General features: G+C 36.5%; 2 protein-coding genes across 2 annotated transcripts in view; one reads left to right on the forward strand and one right to left on the reverse strand.

Annotated features, from left to right (window-relative positions):
* Positions 1-15,426, reverse strand: part of rab7a (RAB7a, member RAS oncogene family) — a 17,976-nt gene extending 2,550 nt beyond the window's left edge. The window contains exons 1-5 of the mRNA XM_081357938.1: positions 15,048-15,426; positions 7,326-7,388; positions 5,706-5,832; positions 4,580-4,798; positions 2,307-2,435 (exon numbers count right to left, since the gene is read on the reverse strand). Of these exons, the coding sequence (XP_081214064.1) occupies positions 2,307-2,435; positions 4,580-4,798; positions 5,706-5,832; positions 7,326-7,378 (528 nt within the window). The 5' untranslated portion in view covers positions 7,379-7,388; positions 15,048-15,426. The remainder of the gene's footprint in view (positions 1-2,306; positions 2,436-4,579; positions 4,799-5,705; positions 5,833-7,325; positions 7,389-15,047) is intronic.
* A 729-nt stretch (positions 15,427-16,155) lies between these two features.
* Positions 16,156-18,407, forward strand: part of slc25a26 (solute carrier family 25 member 26) — a 57,711-nt gene continuing 55,459 nt past the window's right edge. The window contains exons 1-2 of the mRNA XM_081358282.1: positions 16,156-16,319; positions 17,487-17,643. Coding sequence (XP_081214408.1) covers positions 16,287-16,319; positions 17,487-17,643 — 190 coding nt within the window. The 5' untranslated portion in view covers positions 16,156-16,286. The remainder of the gene's footprint in view (positions 16,320-17,486; positions 17,644-18,407) is intronic.

Below are 18,407 nucleotides of genomic sequence, written 5' to 3' on the forward strand. Positions count from 1 at the left end.
AACGGCACTAATTTTTTTAACGCTCGATTAACGCAGCGCGTATTTTCTGTTTGACCCGTGACCCAACCCCTAGTTGGAGAAATGGAGATACACAGTGTTGGCAACTTAGCGACATTGCAGACCCCTTTAGCGATTTTTTCCCTTCAACAAAGCGCCCAAACCTTATTTAGTTTCTGAGAATATACCGGTACCGCCGGTACTGCTCTCTCAGCACGCGCGCGCCTCTCTCTCTCTCGCTCTCTCTCTCTCTCTATCTCTCTGCGTCTCACGCGGAGGAGCAGCGCTTTAATTCAGTTAAACACAGATATTATGTTGCTTCTCTAATTTTACAAATATAGCCGAAATCAGAGCACGGATATTAGCTTATGTGTATTTGATTTCACCAGACGACGGCTCGATTATCAGAATTTTTGTGCAGATTAACGTCTTGGAAGGGAGAGCTGGTTATGTTTATTTGGTCGCGTTTCAGTCACCATTTCAAATTCATTCCGTTGTTTGACAACAGAAACAGTAAAATATACGTTTTATTGAGAATGTATTGATAATTTAGCTTCATCAAAATGGGCACAGAGAGAGACAAACTACAATGTAATAATAAATGCTAAATGTACATTTAGCATTTTCAGAAGAGCTGCCCTGTCATGCAAAAATCTAAACATTTTTGTGTTAGTAAATTGCTCAGTGCAAAGAAAGAGAAGTAATTGGAACCTGGTATTTCTTTGTTCTTTCTACATGTGTCTAATAGACATGAACAAGTTCTTTGAAAAACATCTGACCTTTGAAACATGTCTCGTCTTCATGCTATATTGACCATGGTTTTAATAATAAACAAACATTTGCATAAAGCATCTATATTTATCAATGCCCACGTTGATTAGAGTATTACAAACTTGAAAAGTATAAATTTAAGGTATATTTAGAACAAATAAAAAATGTGCGATTAATCGCGAGTTAACTCATGACAATCACGCGATTAATCGCGATTAAAAATTTTAATCGATTGACAGCCTTAATTTAAAACGAAAAGAGGCAGGTTTGTGTTTTATATTTTGTTTTTTTATAAATAGGCAAACGTTATGTGCAGTGAATATAATCAATATGCGTTGCCTGAACGACATTTGTATGGCTATAATGTTTAAGATTTCTTTAAATGAAAACGAAAAGAGTTAGTATGGTGTTTTATAACATATTTCGTTGCCTAAAATATACACAGAGATAACCGGAGTAGCAGAGCGAGCTGAGTGATGCGAGCTGCGTCAGAAGTTGGGCGGGGTTAGGATTTCCCAAGATGGCGCCGCCCATACCCCCATAAACGGCTTCAAAACTGTTCTTCAGAAAGTCTATGGGTGACGTCACAGACGCTTTGTCCATAAAAAAAGGGCGTGGCTTGTTTTTTCTGCTGGGAATTGGTTGGATCTAGAAAAGTAGGTGTTCCATTCCGCTTGCTCGCAGCAGACGAGAGTTGGAGGGGATGTTCTACTCAAGCCGTCAAACTGACGTCATCAGAGACGGAAGGCCATTCCAGAGGGGGAAGTATAATTTCATGCTTTGGTGAAAGCTTACAAAGACAAATGCTTTCTTTGTGAATTAACCTGCACGGATGAGCTGTTCACCACAAGCCTAGTAGTGTGCACTTACAACATAAATAGGGTTTAATTTTGATTTCATGCCGACTTAAAATGCGCTGATTGATTCTGATTGGCTGTTAAAGTTCCTAACGTTCATCAGCTGGTGTCGTTATCGTTATAGCTGTGGACTCCACTTTTCTCATACAAATAAAATGATTAAAACGTTATAGTTATGCTTATCCTTGGTGTGAACGGGCCTTTAGCGTATGTGTACAGCCAAACGCACAGCCTTCGAAAGTTTGATAGCGTGAGCGAACACGGGTGTTAGACACATGCGTGCTAAAAAGTTTCATCCATGTTCAGTGTCTTTGCAATTTCTCTCCATAAGTTATAACCGATAAAATGTATTAAAACTAGAGATCAGATTATCTGTTATCGATTATCCATCTATCGTTGCTGCATCTCAGTTAGTTTGTTGTTGTTTAATCTCATTGGTTTCTTTTTCAGCAGTGAAACAACAGGCCTGAGCATTGTTGCCCAGTGTTAGCTGAACATACATTGTATGTGCAGTCAGAAAAATCAGACTATGCGTGTACTATGAATGCGTGTACTATGATGAAATTTGCATCACATACACTGCAAGCATATCCTAGCTTACATGTAAAACCCTAAGCATACTTAGGGTTTATCTCTTGGTTTCCACACCTAACGCAACACATATTTCAACAACACACGTACCTGTTTGAGTGCATTGCGTGCGATGGTCTGGAAAGCCTGCTCTACGTTGATGGCCTCCTTTGCACTGGTCTCAAAGTATGGGATGTTGTTCTTACTCTGACACCAAGCTTGTGCCCGCTTGGTTGTTACCTGATGGTGAACGTGAAATAAAGTAGGAAAAATCAAAATGCGGATTTCACAGAGGTACTGAGACTGTGAATAAGGTTGTAGGGTCACTGATTATATTCAAAATGAGAAAGTGAGTAGAGTTTGGTCTTGGTGGACTAGATCTGCTACACTGCTGCTGCAGAGCAAGTATGGACTTGCTACTGCTAATAGATAGACACACTGCTGTGAACATGTAAGATATGCTGCTGCTGCATAAATAGACTTACATAAATCCTGTAGCAGATCTAGGCAGGTGGAGCTGGGGGAGGTGGAGGGTTTCAGAGCTAACACTGAACCAGACTATTTGGACGTTGAGAAAGCAATCTCATTGGCTGCAGGATCAGCAGAGGCCAATCAGCTTGTGCCATAAGGTAATGATGTGATTACTTGCAGATTGCTATAGACCATAATATCCTTATGTCCCGTCTTGAACATTGTGGAGGGATCAAGGGAAATGCTCTAAAATGGTTCAATTCGTTTCTGTCGAACAGAAGCTTTTCAGTTTGTCTTGGAGAATTTTCTTCTGCTGCAGCCCCTCTTAATTTTGGTGTTCCACAGGGATCTATCTTAGCCCCTATTCTTTTCTCTCTGTACATGCTTCCGTTGGGCACCATCTTTAGGAAACATGGTGTTTCTTTCCACTGCTTTGCAGACGACACTCAAATTTATCTGCCAATGAAACTGAAGGATTCAAAAACACTGCAACCTTTATTTGATTGCCTAACTGACATAAAACGCTGGATGTCACTACATTTTTTAAATCTAAATGAATCCAAAACAGAGGTTGTCGTGTTTAGTCCCTCCGATAGGTATGATGCTCAACATCCTAATTTGGAGCAGCTGTCTTGTTTTCAAAAACTGTGAAACTCAGAAACTGTTCTCTGTTAAAAACTTAGGAGTTCTATTTGATGGCTCCCTCACATTTGATAAACAGATAAACTCGGTTGTAAAATCTAGCTTCTACCATCTAAGAGTTGTTGCAAAAGTAAAGCCCTGGCTCTCCCGTAAAGATTGCGAAAAGGTAATCCATGCATTTGTCTCTACCCGACTTGATTACTGTAATTCTCTTTATGTGGGAATAAACCAAAGATCGATCTCCCGACTTCAAATGGTGCAAAACTCTGTGGCTAGACTTTTGTTGGGTGTACGTAAGCGTGATCATATTACTCCTATTTTAATGTCTCTCCATTGGCTTCCTGTTCTTTATAGAATTGATTTTAAAATCCTCTTATTGGTTTTCAAATCCTTAAACGGATTGGCGCCTGCTTATTTGTCAAGTCTTTTGTCCATTCATAAGCCATCGAGATCTCTCAGATCTTCAGAACACAGGCTGTTGACTGTTCCTAGGGCAAGACTAAAAATGAGAGGGGATCGGGCTTTCTCTGTTATTGCCCCCAAACTGTGGAATAGTCTCCCACTGTGTATTAGAACTGCTCAGACACTCTCTGATTTTAAATCCCAGTTAAAAACTCATCTTTTTTCTTTGGCTTTTAATGTAATGTAGAGACTGCAAAAGCTCGTTTTATTGTTTGTGTGTTTGTTTCTTGTGTAAATGGTGCTATTTATGGGAGTGTAAAGCACTTTGGTGAACTCTGAGTTGGTTATACAGTGCTATAGAAATAAACTTGACATTGACATTGATCTATTAGCATGACTGAACTAGATATTTCTTTGAGGTATCATTCACTGGAAGTTCAGGGACTTTAAACTTCTCCAAGACACTTTACATGTATATGGAGAGGGTGCAGCTGGTCCTAAATTAGCACCCTTGGCCTCTTAGAATGTGACAAGATCTTGATATATACTCCGTACCCATGTACACGGGTCAATTACATGGTAATTTATTTGTACAGATCTATTAAATTATTCTAAAATGCAATTCATACACACAATGATGTGAATGCACAATTTATGATAGGCTTGTTTTTAATTTAATTTTCATAAATATCAGGGTGATACAATACATACATATATATATATATATATATATAAAGCATGTTAAAAAGAAAACCTATTTACATTACTATAGAAAACTAAGAAATTAAAACCTAAGACTTAATAATAATTTTTCTAAAAGGTCAATGTCATAGAGAGGGCTACTTGCATCACTGTACCATAGCACCCACCTGCCTATTCTCCAGATCGATTTTGTTGCCCAGCACCACGAAGGGGAAGTTCTCTGGGTCACGTGGGCTGGCCTGGATCAGAAACTCGTCCCTCCAGCTGTCCAGTGTCTTGAAGGTGTTGGGGGCAGTGACGTCAAACACCAGCACACAACAGTCAGCACCGCGGTAAAAAGCCACACCCAGAGACTGGAACCGCTCTTGACCTGCTGTATCCCATATCTGGATGAAAGAAAAGATACAGAATATTCACACAAACGTTCATTCAAATATGAATTTTCAGTCAAGCTCATATTCGGTCTCACAAGAGCTATGTTTCCATCTTAAGTTGCGAATTTAACCCGTGCAAAACTGGAATGTTGCATAAACATTTTGTATATAGGGCACCGTTTCCATCCCATGTGTTCAAAAGAACAAACAGTGTAATAAAAGTTGCTGCAATCGTGGAAGCGACTGTTTCAGAAAGCAATCATGCGAGACATTTCTGGCAGGTCATTATACCAAATCATTCTGATGATAGACTTTGACTCAGGCATTTCAGAATGACCATGCCAACATTTGAGATGCTGTGCAATGAAACTTGTCCTCTGGTTAGTCCAGATATCCAATCACATCCTCTGTTGAGCCAAATCACACGAGTTTTTTGCACAGAGGGATTTATGTGTTAAATGGGTTTCGATTGTGGTTTATGCGCATGTCTACTTATTGGATAAAAGAAAAAAAGAAAAAAGAAAAATATCCACCTCAATTGAGTGCATTTTTGGAATTTTGGCGCATCTTGGCATATCCACCAGTGTTTTTTTATGCAATATCCTGAAATTTGAATAAACATAGGTGGATGGAAACATAACTAGTAACATTTGTTATTATTTTTAGAAATATTTAAAGAAAGTCAGACAGGTTTAAAATGACATGAGGGTGAGTAAACAACAGAAATCACATTTTTAGCTGAACTATTTTCTTTAAAGCCTACTTTCAGTTTATAAGAAATTAAAATGAAGATAAAACAAAAATGTAAAACTAGTTGAAGTTATGAGATGACTCATTGGAATGGGGAAAAGAAAAATGCTTTTCATTTTTGTTTCAAAGCATCATGTGATTTTCAGTAAAAATAACCTGTCATCTCTACCTGCATTGTGACAAGTCGGTCATCAACCATCACTTCTTTTGTCAGGAAATCTGCTCCTATAGTAGCTTTGTACTGATTACTGAACTTCTTATTCACATACTGGTTCATCAGAGATGTCTTCCCAACCCTGTAGGGAAAAAGAACATTTAAACCAGCACCTGGCAGAGAGAAAGGAGAACTAACACTATTTGTGATTGTGCAGAACTATGAGTCATACAAAAAGAAACATTACATGAACAAAATTTACATTCACTTAATGAAACTGAAACTATTTTCTTGAGAATTTATATCCCACCCACAAGCTTTTCCATCTAGAAAGCTCATAAGAGACTACGAGGAAATAAAAGACTGAATATTTGGAGGTTTTGTGTTTGGGTGGTTGACATGACACAGCATTTATATGCCCGGTGTGTCATGATGAACATATGTTTATATTGTAGGTCAAACAGTGCAATGGTAGGGTGTAACTGAGTGTATTTATAGTATTCTTTGCACTTTTCTATCCACGATTTTGAGCTGAACATCTAAACGCTCTTGTGGAATGACTCTGTGGAAGGGACACGGTTAATTTTTCACTTAATGACAATTGGTCACACTCTTGCCTTTAAGCTTATATGCAGTTTGAGTAATCTTACAATGAACTAGTTTAATTGTAAAATAATAATAATAAAATAAAATAAAAACACTCAAATGTGCATAGCAAGTACAGTACAAAACAGTGAGATTAGTATTGCTTTTAGATAAAAAAAAACACATTACACATTCAAAAAGGATAAAAAAGACAATAATACCACAAAATAAATGTTTCTTGAGCATCAAATCAGCATATTAGAATGATTTCTGAAGGATCATGAAAAGGATCACTTTTCATTTTTTTGTCATATAAACATCGTATTATTGAATGAGTCATATGTTTGTTCGGATTCAGAGAGCTGTTTCAAACTGAGTATGTTTGACTGTGTCATTAAAATAACTGTCTACATATGCTCTGTTGAGTCAGACTTCACAGATCATGATTTATGTTTGTTATCCAACAAAATCAGCAACAGAGCAATGGTTTGTCTATTTACGGTTACGGGAAGTGCGGTACCTTTATAAGCACACAACTTCACAACTCAGGCAATACACGTACAAAAGAAGTTCTTTCTACACTGCACAGTTCAAATATATTGGAATCTTTAATGTTGCCATGAAATTGAAGATTGCAATAATTTTGAAATTGCTTCCCTATTGTGATCTGAGTGAGACAGCTTCTCAAAACATTACAGTATTACAGTGATGCCATGTGAGTGACAGGTTTTCCCGCCCTCGCACCAGACACATCATCAGAGAAGACATGTCGCTGAAAGAGGGAGGGGGGGAAGTTATTTTGATGTAAGATTACGAGAGCACATGAATGTAAAAAAAAAAAAAAAAAAAGTATAATGACGTGCACAGGTAAATCTATTCATAATAAATACTGGAATATTCCATTAAAAAAAGGTCTATTTTGATTTCATGGCAACTTTAATCTATACTACTACCATTATTTAACATTATGCTCTATAATTTCATCCTTTGAAACTGAATGAAATTGGCAGTTGCTCTGACTTTGTTTCCGTGTTGAATGTGGAAACTCACCCGGAGTCTCCAAGGATGATCACCTTCAGAAGAACTTTCTTCCTTGATGTCATAGTGTCACAGCTGAGGGAGGAGGAAGCACAAAGCATGAAGCAAAGATTTCAACATCACGGCTCATATGAATAAAAAAGGAAGTGAAAGCAAAAACTGTTTGTACTCAGATAGGCCTATGTCAAGGATGTGGAGTCAAGCAGGAGTGTTGCAGTCTGTATTAAGCTACGACTACAGTGCATGCTAAAACCACAATCACCCATTTGATTGAACTTGCACACTCTAAGGGGCTATAAAAGCCTTTTTTGTTTCAATGACAAAACCCATGATTCTGCTTGCACTCTCAAATTGGTCATGTGCACTCTAACTACCAGTCACGAGAAACGCAATTTCAGAGACGACATGTACTGTTGACCACCAACTATTTAACACACACAGGCTTCCCTTTTTAAGAGGGGGGCTTGAACATGTCGTTCACTACACGCTTTTCCATCTTTCAAATAATAAGTGTTCATCTGCTGAGGTACCGCTGTTTATCCAGGCCAGCTTTACCTGGAACAGAACGTCCTGCAACAACAACCACTACCAAAAAAAACTAGCTGCCATTAACAGGGAGTCCTATGTCACATGGTAATAAGTATGCCAAAACACAACATTTGAATGGCAGAGCATGGGACGATTAGCCTAGAAATCTAGACGCACCCTAGCGGCAGCAAAATGTATTTCGCAGCCAGGTGGGTCTAGCAACTCTCAATAGACCTTCTAGCTGCAAAAACCTAAATTGGGTCAGGCCAATCACGTCGCGTATAGAGTAGGTGGGGGCGGGCTTAACATATGACGACAGAGTTGCGACGGCTGCCACTTGAAAACAAAGAATGACGGCTGCTGATGGAGAACAACGGTCTTTCGAATCGGCTTTGGCCGCGACTCTGGAGGACTTGGAGTTAAGTTTTTCTTTGAGAAAAGAGAAAAGAGCAAAGAACGGCACTTAAGTCATTCTTAAAAAAAGGAAGATGTGTTCGTCGTTTTGCCGGCCAGATATATGGCAAAAGTTGAATCTATCAACTAAGCTCCGCTGTAGGGAAAACGCTCTGGTTGTTTGAAGCGCTGTCCTATTGCGTGCAGAGGGAATCTGAAAGACAGCCGTTTATCCCGCCCCTCAGATTAAACCGCGTCTATGGTGAGTTTCCAGACCTAACATTGATGTAGGTCTGGCTTGCCAGGCTATGGGACGATCATAAATTAAGGAAACTATATTATTTAATTAAGTAAGTCATTAATTATTTCTGTCATGGGTGATAACCAATAAATATATAATATTAAAATTCAACACGTTTGTCTAAATAAATTAAAATAGAATACTAAAGACTAAAATCAATTATTTTAAGTGCTACTAGTGAATTTTGGCATTACAACATTATAACAAAGGGCTCAACGCTAAGGATTTTTTCAACTGGCCTGGTTAGGGCAGTGGTTCATATTTTTATTCGCCCTCTAAGAATTTTCACTGGTCCCACCAAAAAACAATAAATAAATAAATAAAACAAAATGTGTCTAGTTATCGCTTTCATTGTTTTTGATAATTCTGTGTGAATATCTGCTTAGACAAAATTCATTTCAGTTTTCGCACGCTGTCTGAGACTTGGCTTTCTGGGCACGTGCGATGAATGTGTGATGTGCACTAATACTAATTAATACCATTTTAATGATCAAATTATTAGTGTTATTAAGAATAACTTTAAGGGCGCGTTAGATGATGTCAAAGGTAATAAAAGAAATGGTAGGAAAGACAAAGTATTCACAATTAACAATATTGGCTGATATAAAAAATATTAAAATAAATAAAATTTCCAATATTATACCAATAGCCTCTATTATGTAGGCTATAGCCTACGTAATGGTAACATCAGAAATATAAAATGAAAATGTCAGGTATGGTAGACTCAGACTGTCACTGCTAAAAGACTAATATTATACAAGTACGGTTGGGTGTATTGACATGCCTTGCAATAGTATAACATCATCATTTAAATCATGGCATAGTTAAATAAAGTTGGATGTTTCTTTTCAGCAATTATCTAAAAAATGTGAAGAATCTTAACGGCTTCAAAGACAAAGGCTGAGCGTATCAAGACCACCTCTTATTCAAGCATTGTGTTTTCACCTGAACTTTGATGGTCACAAATGTAGCAACGATATGTACTACTATAATAGCCTACTACTATTGTATGATCATACTAAACTACTAAAGGGAAAAAGTTCATTTGACTTTCATGATCTAAATCAGTCTCCAGACTTGCACAAAAACATACAAACTGGCGACAGAATCCAGAATGCAAATGTTTAGAGGGAAAAATCTCTCAGAAAAAATCAGCTTATAAGTAAACAATAATGTAGCCTATTATGTCCAGACAATGTACACACTCCTATCCTGCCTCTATACTGGAGGGATACAGCGTGCCGTTTTAAAATAAGCTGTGAAAATAAGCATGAAACACTGTAAAACCCCTAACATGGTATGATAGGTTCAAGAAGCTTTAAATCAGGCCACTTAGAGACCCATTAGTACCTTTTAACTGATAATTTTCATATTACATAACAGCAGCATACTCCAACAACTGGGCTAAAATCAGGCAGATAAAATCAAATGTGGGGTGGATTATGTAATTAGTCCTTCATTTAGTGAAAAACAGCGTCCAACTGTAGGTTTGGTCACAAAGGTCTAATAGGATAGATTTTAAAGGACAACTTTAGAGTTTATCTTGGTGAATCTAGGCTTCCCATGTCATATACATTGATGTATAATCCATGGTAGAAAATGATCAACCTGATCTCATGGGAAAACTGTTACGACTTGTGAGGTGGTGATTTTGCATGAATTTGTAGAATGTAAATTGTACAAAAACATATGATTATTAGAAAAAAGTAAGCATTAAGTTCCACCCCTGAACATACGTATAAATGAATGAATTCGGGGTGTAACGAGACCCTCATGTATATATCACAATATACTGAACTCACAATACAATATTATTGCAATACACCAAGACATATGATAAAAGATTACTGTGGATTAAAATGCTAAATTTGGTATTACATTGGGAGTGGAAATGAATAGGCTTAGACTTGATGCTGGTAACCCAATGCACAGGACAATGGGTGACACCAGAATAAAAATATTCATGATTCTGAAGCTGATACAAAATTATTTCAGACGACTGATTTACCGTAGTCACTGACTAGATATAGGCTATTTAAAATAACATAGACCACCTTTTACTGGTAACATAAGACATTTGGCATTATCAGGACACCCAAATATTCCCCCATTGCATTATTATACATATTATTCAACGTATATTATGTACGTATATTTTAAGTTTAATGTAGTACTCACACTAAAACACTGTCAACTTGATTTTTTTCACACAGTAATTTTTATTTTGTGTGAACTATATAATACATATTGTTGCATTTTTTGTATTGCAGTATATATTATGACACGATATATTGTTACACCCCCAGTACGAATTAACCACCAATTCGCCAAAACATAAAAGTTTGTGTTGGAATGATTCATATTTCATAGTATTTATATGGTTCTTTAAAGAATGTGTATTACTAGTATATGTATAAAATACAGCAGATTTTGTTAGCTTTAATCAATGTGGTGTGAAGTTTTTTTCCACTTCAAATCCAAACAAAAGGAAAATGAATAAGCGTTCCTACATATCCCACTCAAATCTTGGAAAACGCTTCTTTCTACACCAAAATTAGAATGACTATCAAAACCCAACACATTACTTATTATTACGCCCCCAGAGAGCTCCGGATCCTACATGAAAGCTTAGCGTATGTTCATTGACAATATCTTCAGGCTCCTAATAAGCAAATCATCATGAAATGACCCTCAGGAACAAAACAAATGCTTGATTATATTTAAATTTTGATTTGTTTTAATTTAGTTACTAAAAAACCAGCAGAGCTTTAAACAATGAATGTGGTGGTGCTGAACTACAAGAAGTAGAAAACACTAAAAAGTTTATGAGAAAAGAAAACCTCACCACGCTTCAGTCGAATCCACAAGTGAACTGAAGAGCTCCTCCACATAAGCATCATAACAAAGTCACAATCCTGGAACACTTACGGTCTCTTAAAATGCACTGTAGTACATTACATTGTTTCAACACAACCATGAGGGAGAGAAGCAACCACCAATAAACTAAAGAAAGTACACGAAAGATAGGGAAACCCCTGAAAATAACTAGGATATTGTAAAATTGCTGATGTATATCCTCTGATAATCCCATGTTCACGTTTCAAAAAGCTTAATTTCAGACTCTAGCAGATGAGCCTGGATTGGAGCAAAGTTGAAATGGAAGTAATCTTACATCTGACCCATCTGAGACATCCTCCCTTAACAGCAAATAAATCACTATACAAGCTTATTTAGGCTATTGTTTCCTTCAATCAAAACAATTTCATTTCATTCTTTGGCTTTCTTCTTCGTTTATGTATTACTTTCACCAGAAAAAAACACGTATACATATCTATCTATATCTATATATTGATATATATAGTGCAGCGATGTATGAAGCACAACTCACACTTTCAACCCAAGCAACTTTCTGTTGGCAACCCACTGTGAAATCTGATTTGGTCAAGATTTTGCCCGTAAAAATTTGGTAAATGTGGTCGCACCTTTACCCTGTAGTAGAAATACATTCCCAGAGACACTACTGTACATCTGTCATGACGACATTGTCCTTTGACCCTCATGTACCAATGACACATTTACAACTGTGAAAAAATTTGTTAAACAAGTACAAATAAACCACAGAACAACTTGGAGTGCAGTCACATTTACCGTTTTTCAGCTATTTATGAGGATGAAATCCAATAATTTCAATAAGAATCTAAGTTCTACACAATTTCGTGTGAGGGCAAAAGATTTTCCCAAGCAGGTAAAGTGAATTTTGCACGTTGACCAACAGAAAGCTGCATGGTTTGAAAGTGAGCTGTGCTTTATACGACAATGGACCTTTTCTGACTGTGAAATTCCACAGAAAATTTGCTAATGCAACCCTCTACAATGCGAGTAAATCACTCGCGTATGCGACCAGATTTCACGCAAGGCGACTAGTAAATTGTACGATTTCGGTCACCTGTGATTGAGTTAGAGAGGGCTGAGAGCGCCCTCTGTTGCTTTCGCATGCACACACACGCACTCAACGTAAGAGAAAGAGAGGCATACGCAAATGCAGAATTGACACGCTAGATATAAACGCATGCTCGACAGGACTGCCCGAGGACCAAGAGTTGACAGTGCTATTATTTGCACGTGTTTTTAAGCTAATGTAAACATTCAAGCGCAAGACGACGCAAAAGAGTTCAATCCCGTCCTCACTGTGTGAGAAGATTTGTGTGCGCACACATCCGGAGAGCGTGACCACTCGAATATTGAATTGATTTTTCTTTCACATCTTCTTGCGGTTGAACAATACGAGTACCCTAGTAATCATAGTCGTGTCTTAAGTGAACGTAAACAGTCGAGAAAGACAACGCATATGTAACAGTTGCTGAGTTCACGCTCTGTCGTCACTCGTCACTACCGTAGGCTCGAGATGACAACACGTGATGTTCTATTCGGAGCTGTTCACGTCCTCGGACTGGGTCATTATTATGCGTTTCTATGGCGACACCATCAACCCCTAAATGAATCTGCAGCGGTCAGGTGGTACAAGTAGGAGCTCTCAGAAATGTCCCATCTTACAAGCTGTAATTACGAGCTCTAAAAGGACGTGAACGCTTTTTACAAGTTGAAATTAAGGTAATCTCAAAATGGCGTGAACGCTCACAGCTCTTGACTGAATAACTGTTGTATCTTCTTTAATAAGGATTAATCTATTTTTAATTTATACAGTGATAACTATGCAGTGTTATTTACTTTGATTATTCAATTTCTATACCTAATCTTTATCTAACTACTGTTAGATGAAAATCGTTGTTATCGTTGTTCTATTGTGTTTATTTGTGTTATTGCTTGTAGTTTATTTTATTACAGACTGCCTACTTGTCTTTAATAATATGAAATTTATTTTATTTATCGATTTTTTTTTCTCCTTTGCATGGGTCTTGGAATCCATGTAAAAAGTCTGGCGAGTAAATTAAAAAATGTGTTTCCTTTAGTGTCCATAGAGGATTGTAATGTGACCACATCTTAAAAGTGCCACTAGACCCATATTTTCTGCCAATTATTATATATATATATATATATATATATATATATATATATATATATATATATATATATATATATATATATTAAACTTAACCTTATGGGATAGCAAAGACTCCACTGGTTCCACATTTTAAATTAGCAGCTACAAAGCATCAACCGAGAACTACTGCTAATTTGGACATACTACACATTAAAGCAGTGGTTTCTGCATAATATATTGTAAGGAATTGCACATATTCAGACGCAGAGAGCGTGATCTGGTTGTATACTGCACATTTTTTCAAATATAATAAGCCTTAGCCAACTGTGAAAATAATAATAATTGTTGTTTCAACTTAAAGTAAGTGTTCATCATGCGTTAAAATTTAAAGTTTAGTCAACTCAAAAATCTTAGTATTAGTAGCTTCCCATTTCAAGATGACTAAACTTAGGCTACACTTTAAAAAAGTAGCATGAACACATTAAGTTGAAACAACTTTTTTTTTTTTTTTACAGTGTGGTGTTAAATACACAATATTTTTTCTGAAAATATATTCATACTGTGCACACTACAGTACGTAGTGCAGGTTTAGTATGAGTAGTATGAAATTCCAAATTGCCATTGTCTAGTAGGCAGCTCGTTAGATTTTGAGAGACAGCTCATGAGTGCAAAGAGTTTTACGACTCCATATTTAATCTGGAACCCATGACACTCGGTAAAGTCTGATCACATGGTGGAGCACTTTCCTTTAGCATGCATAGGAATAGCAGAATGCCATCCATTTCAACAGCACATCGCAACAAATAAACAAGTGCATACTCAGTCTCATACTGACATACGAGTGTCTTATAAGTTTACAATACTTCTGAACAATAAAGGCACTCGGGTTATAGTGTAATGGAGGCTTTAGCCTAATAGTAAATTGTTCTTTATTTAAAATGGCTTGTTTCGCAATACTCCACACCTGTTTGTGTGTGCTGTAAACATACAGGCAGAAAGTGAATGTGTTTAATGCGCTGCTGGTTGAGCAATCAGCTGATTTCAGATGAAAGCAAGACAGCGTTGTAAAAAAACACATTTCTGATCGATTGTTATTTTATTAGTGACATTATATAAAAGTCTCCTCGTGTATATTAATGCAATACAACGAGCTGAGATAAAAATGAGGCGTTTAAACATAAATAAAATGTAAAACGACGCAATCCAGCGCGACTGTCAGGCCTGTCAGGGTAACTAGAAACACCTGATCATTCAAGGGCCTGGATAGAGATCAACATCACAGAGTGCAAATGGCTGATTTGAACTAGAAATGAAGCGCACACACAGAAAATACATGTACAAATGGTGATTGAATCATCTCAGTGTCCTTTAACAGCATAACAAATGAGCTCGTTTGCTAACGTCAGTTAGTTTACATGTCAGTTAACGTTACACCATCTCTCTTGACAAATCCACGATCAGTCTATGGATTTAACATGTACAAGCAACACATCTTGGTTTTATAACTCACCTGGTTTATAAAACAGAAGTTCTAGCGAATATCAGTCTGTATCTGCGCTGTGGTGTAGCCTGTGAGCTAAATCGCTACCGTGTCCTTACACAAGCCTGATGTTTATGAGAAAAACAAACAATAACTCCAGCCTCTGTCGTCAGCGGAAGACTGGATCGCTTAGGCTTGTGTGTGAGTGAACCAATCCTGAATCGGAGATACCGATACGGGTGCTGTAACCGCAATTGGCCCCCCTGTTACCTGACGGGTCTTTTTCTTTTTCTGTTTCGGGATCTGCTTTAACTTCCTCCAAAACAACCCTGTGAAAGCCAGCGATGTCATCACGCATGTGGCGTCATCGCGCAGCCGTACAAGACGCGCCCTAAAAGCGGACCGGATCGTCTCACTTTTTACTCCAGTGTGTGTTTATCAGGGTGTTTTTTTTTTTGTTGTTGTTGTTTTTTAGACACGTTCTGTATTTGTATTGACTATAAAAATATTGAATACAAAATATGGAAGCCCATTTTCACCACACAATTAAATTATACATTATTAATTAAAATATGAAATCATAATTATGACATACAATAATATTGTAACTTTTTATGTCTTTTATTTATCATAACATTTGTTCTTATGTGGAGGAAATGGGTATCAATAATAATGTAAAAGGTACCGTACAAAAATAATAATTGTTTGACCAACAAATACATTTAATACCAATTATATATAATGTTAATGTACATTAACATTGGACTTTAACTCATTTTGCGTTTGCATTCATTGTACACAGATAAGCTCAAATGTTTTTATATTTTTTAAAAATACACTAAATTGAATTGAAAATGAAAAATTGAAACGATCTGAGAAGATTTTTATATAATAGGAACAAAAAAAATGCACATTTTATTTTCACTTCATCATGTATTATGTTCTGTAAAAAAACATTTATATAGTTGCCTATATAAATCAATTTACTACTTTATTTTTTCCCTTCGTGTAGTTGGGAACTTAAATAAAAATAAATAAAAATAATAATAACAATGTTATATTTAACGTTATTGATAATACATTGAGCAAAATTTAAATTATTTTTCTGCTGAAAATGAAGAGCGATGTTGCTGTCGTCACGTGACGTCATTTAAAATGCCCGCCTTAAACATGGCAGCGCCCTTGATGAACGTGTAGTAGTTCTTGCAGTGTTGAAGATGAACCACTTCACAAAGTCATCTGCTAAAAACTGAGGTCCTCGCGTGCAGTATGAACAGACGAGAGTTCACAGCCTGCCTTGTGGTAATGCACATTTCATGTCTATTACACGTGCTAAAAGCAGAAGCATCATTCCTCATGACATGAACTCAGCTTGTGAAATAAATTCAGTGTACAGTGTTAGTAACGTTAATAGATTATTTACGCGGATGTGTCAATGTACACTTTTAAGAGGCTTTCTTCTTTGATTCATCTCAGGCTAGTCCTTGTGAACGTATTTTTTTTAAATCATGGTTATGAAAACAGTGACTATGATAATGAAAGTAATGAAGATAATGTAAGTCATTATAAAGTTGATTGTCTGTTTTTTGTAAGTAAATAAATCAGTAAACAAACCTTGCCCAGATGTAGTTTTATTTGTGTTTTCATAGTTCAGACTGTTTTTTTCTTTTCTTATTTACCTAATATTTTAGCTTTTATTTTTCTTTAACATTTTTAGGGATTTAATAAAAAAAAGTTTGGTTACACTTTATTTTTAGGTGTCATTGTTACAGTGTAATTATATATTTAAGTACTGGGTAATATTAATTAATAACAAGTACTTACTATAGGGTTGGGGTAGGATTAGGAGTTGGTTGAGGGTTAGTTGCATGTAATTATGCATCATTTACTGTTATTACTATGGTAATTACATGTAACATAATATAACAGGGACACTGTAAAATAGACTGTTACCAAAAGTTTTTAGGGAAGTAAGGCACTCTTTAGCCTAGTCATGAAGTAGCTGGACTATTATAGCACTTCATAATAATAATAATAATACAGTTAACAATTCTTCTTGTAACTGACAGCTTCAACTTGGCCTGGACTAAAACAGTATTTAGACTAAAACTTATTTTCAAAGCAATAATAAATATTACTAAAAATACTGTTGTTAGTCAGAAATGTCCTAAAAACACAGTGGATGAAAAATGTGGTTAATAAAGATGAATAATGAATTGGATGAAAAGTGTTCTGTATCTGATTTATATTTTACTAACTATATTAAGCGCAAACTTGACACTTCTCCTTGAGGCTTTGAGTCATTTGCCTATTACTGCATATATGCATATTTGCATTATTATGTGGTAGAATATATGTATATGGTACTACAGTGACTAATTGCATTGCACCAGAATTTGTTTAAAGCACCTAATCTTACTGTAATACAACTTTATTGTATTTTATGTATCCATGCTCTCTGTCCCTTAGGCAGGCGGCTGCGCGGGAACGTGTGTAGATCTCACCCTCTTCCCTCTGGACACCATAAAGACAAGGTTGCAGAGCCAGCAGGGCTTCTACAAGGCGGGAGGTTTCCGTGGGATCTATGCAGGCGTCCCGTCTGCTGCTGTAGGCTCCTTTCCCAATGGTAAGTTTATATATATTATAATAATGAACATGAAAAATGGCTGCATGTTTAAAAGCACGCTTTAGAAGAGTTATATAAATGCATACTGCAAAAACTCTGGTCTTCTGATTATGATAAATAGCATATTTAAACCCCAAAAAACTAGGCTCTCTAGCTCTCAGGATACACCTACAAATTAAATGTCAGAGAGTGGATGCAGTTTAAAGTTGCCATGAAATCAAAATGGACAATTCTTATTTTTTTTATGAAGTATTGCAGTATTTATTATGAATAATTTATCTGTATACATCTTTTTTTTTTTTTTTTTTTTTCATGTGCTCTCAAAGTCTTTAATGAAAGTAACTGACATTTCCTCTTTTTTCTGATTTTTCGGGACAACCTGTCACTCACATGACATCATAGCAATAGCAAACCGATCCAATCAGTTCCCCTTCCCCTATGGACAAAATCCCATCCAACATTTTTTTTTTGTTGAAGAAGATGTTTCACTTCGGTATGCACTGATTAGTCAAAACATTATGAACAGTCACGGGTGAAGCGAATATTGTTGATCAAGGCCACATATTATTTTCTGGGTAGATTAGATGGTAAGCAAACTTGGGCTGGAACGGTGTGTTGATGTAATCGATTACATTGATTACACAATGTCTTTGTTCATCCCTAATCCCCTGTCATGTTTCACACAAAACAAAAATCTAGAGCAGATATTAATGGCTGGTATGGCAGCGCTGATTAATATGTTTGTTTATACAGCCTTTTGTTTT

The sequence above is a fragment of the Scardinius erythrophthalmus genome (assembly GCF_964197995.2).
Source record: "Scardinius erythrophthalmus genome assembly, chromosome: 25".
NCBI lineage: Eukaryota > Metazoa > Chordata > Actinopteri > Cypriniformes > Leuciscidae > Scardinius > Scardinius erythrophthalmus.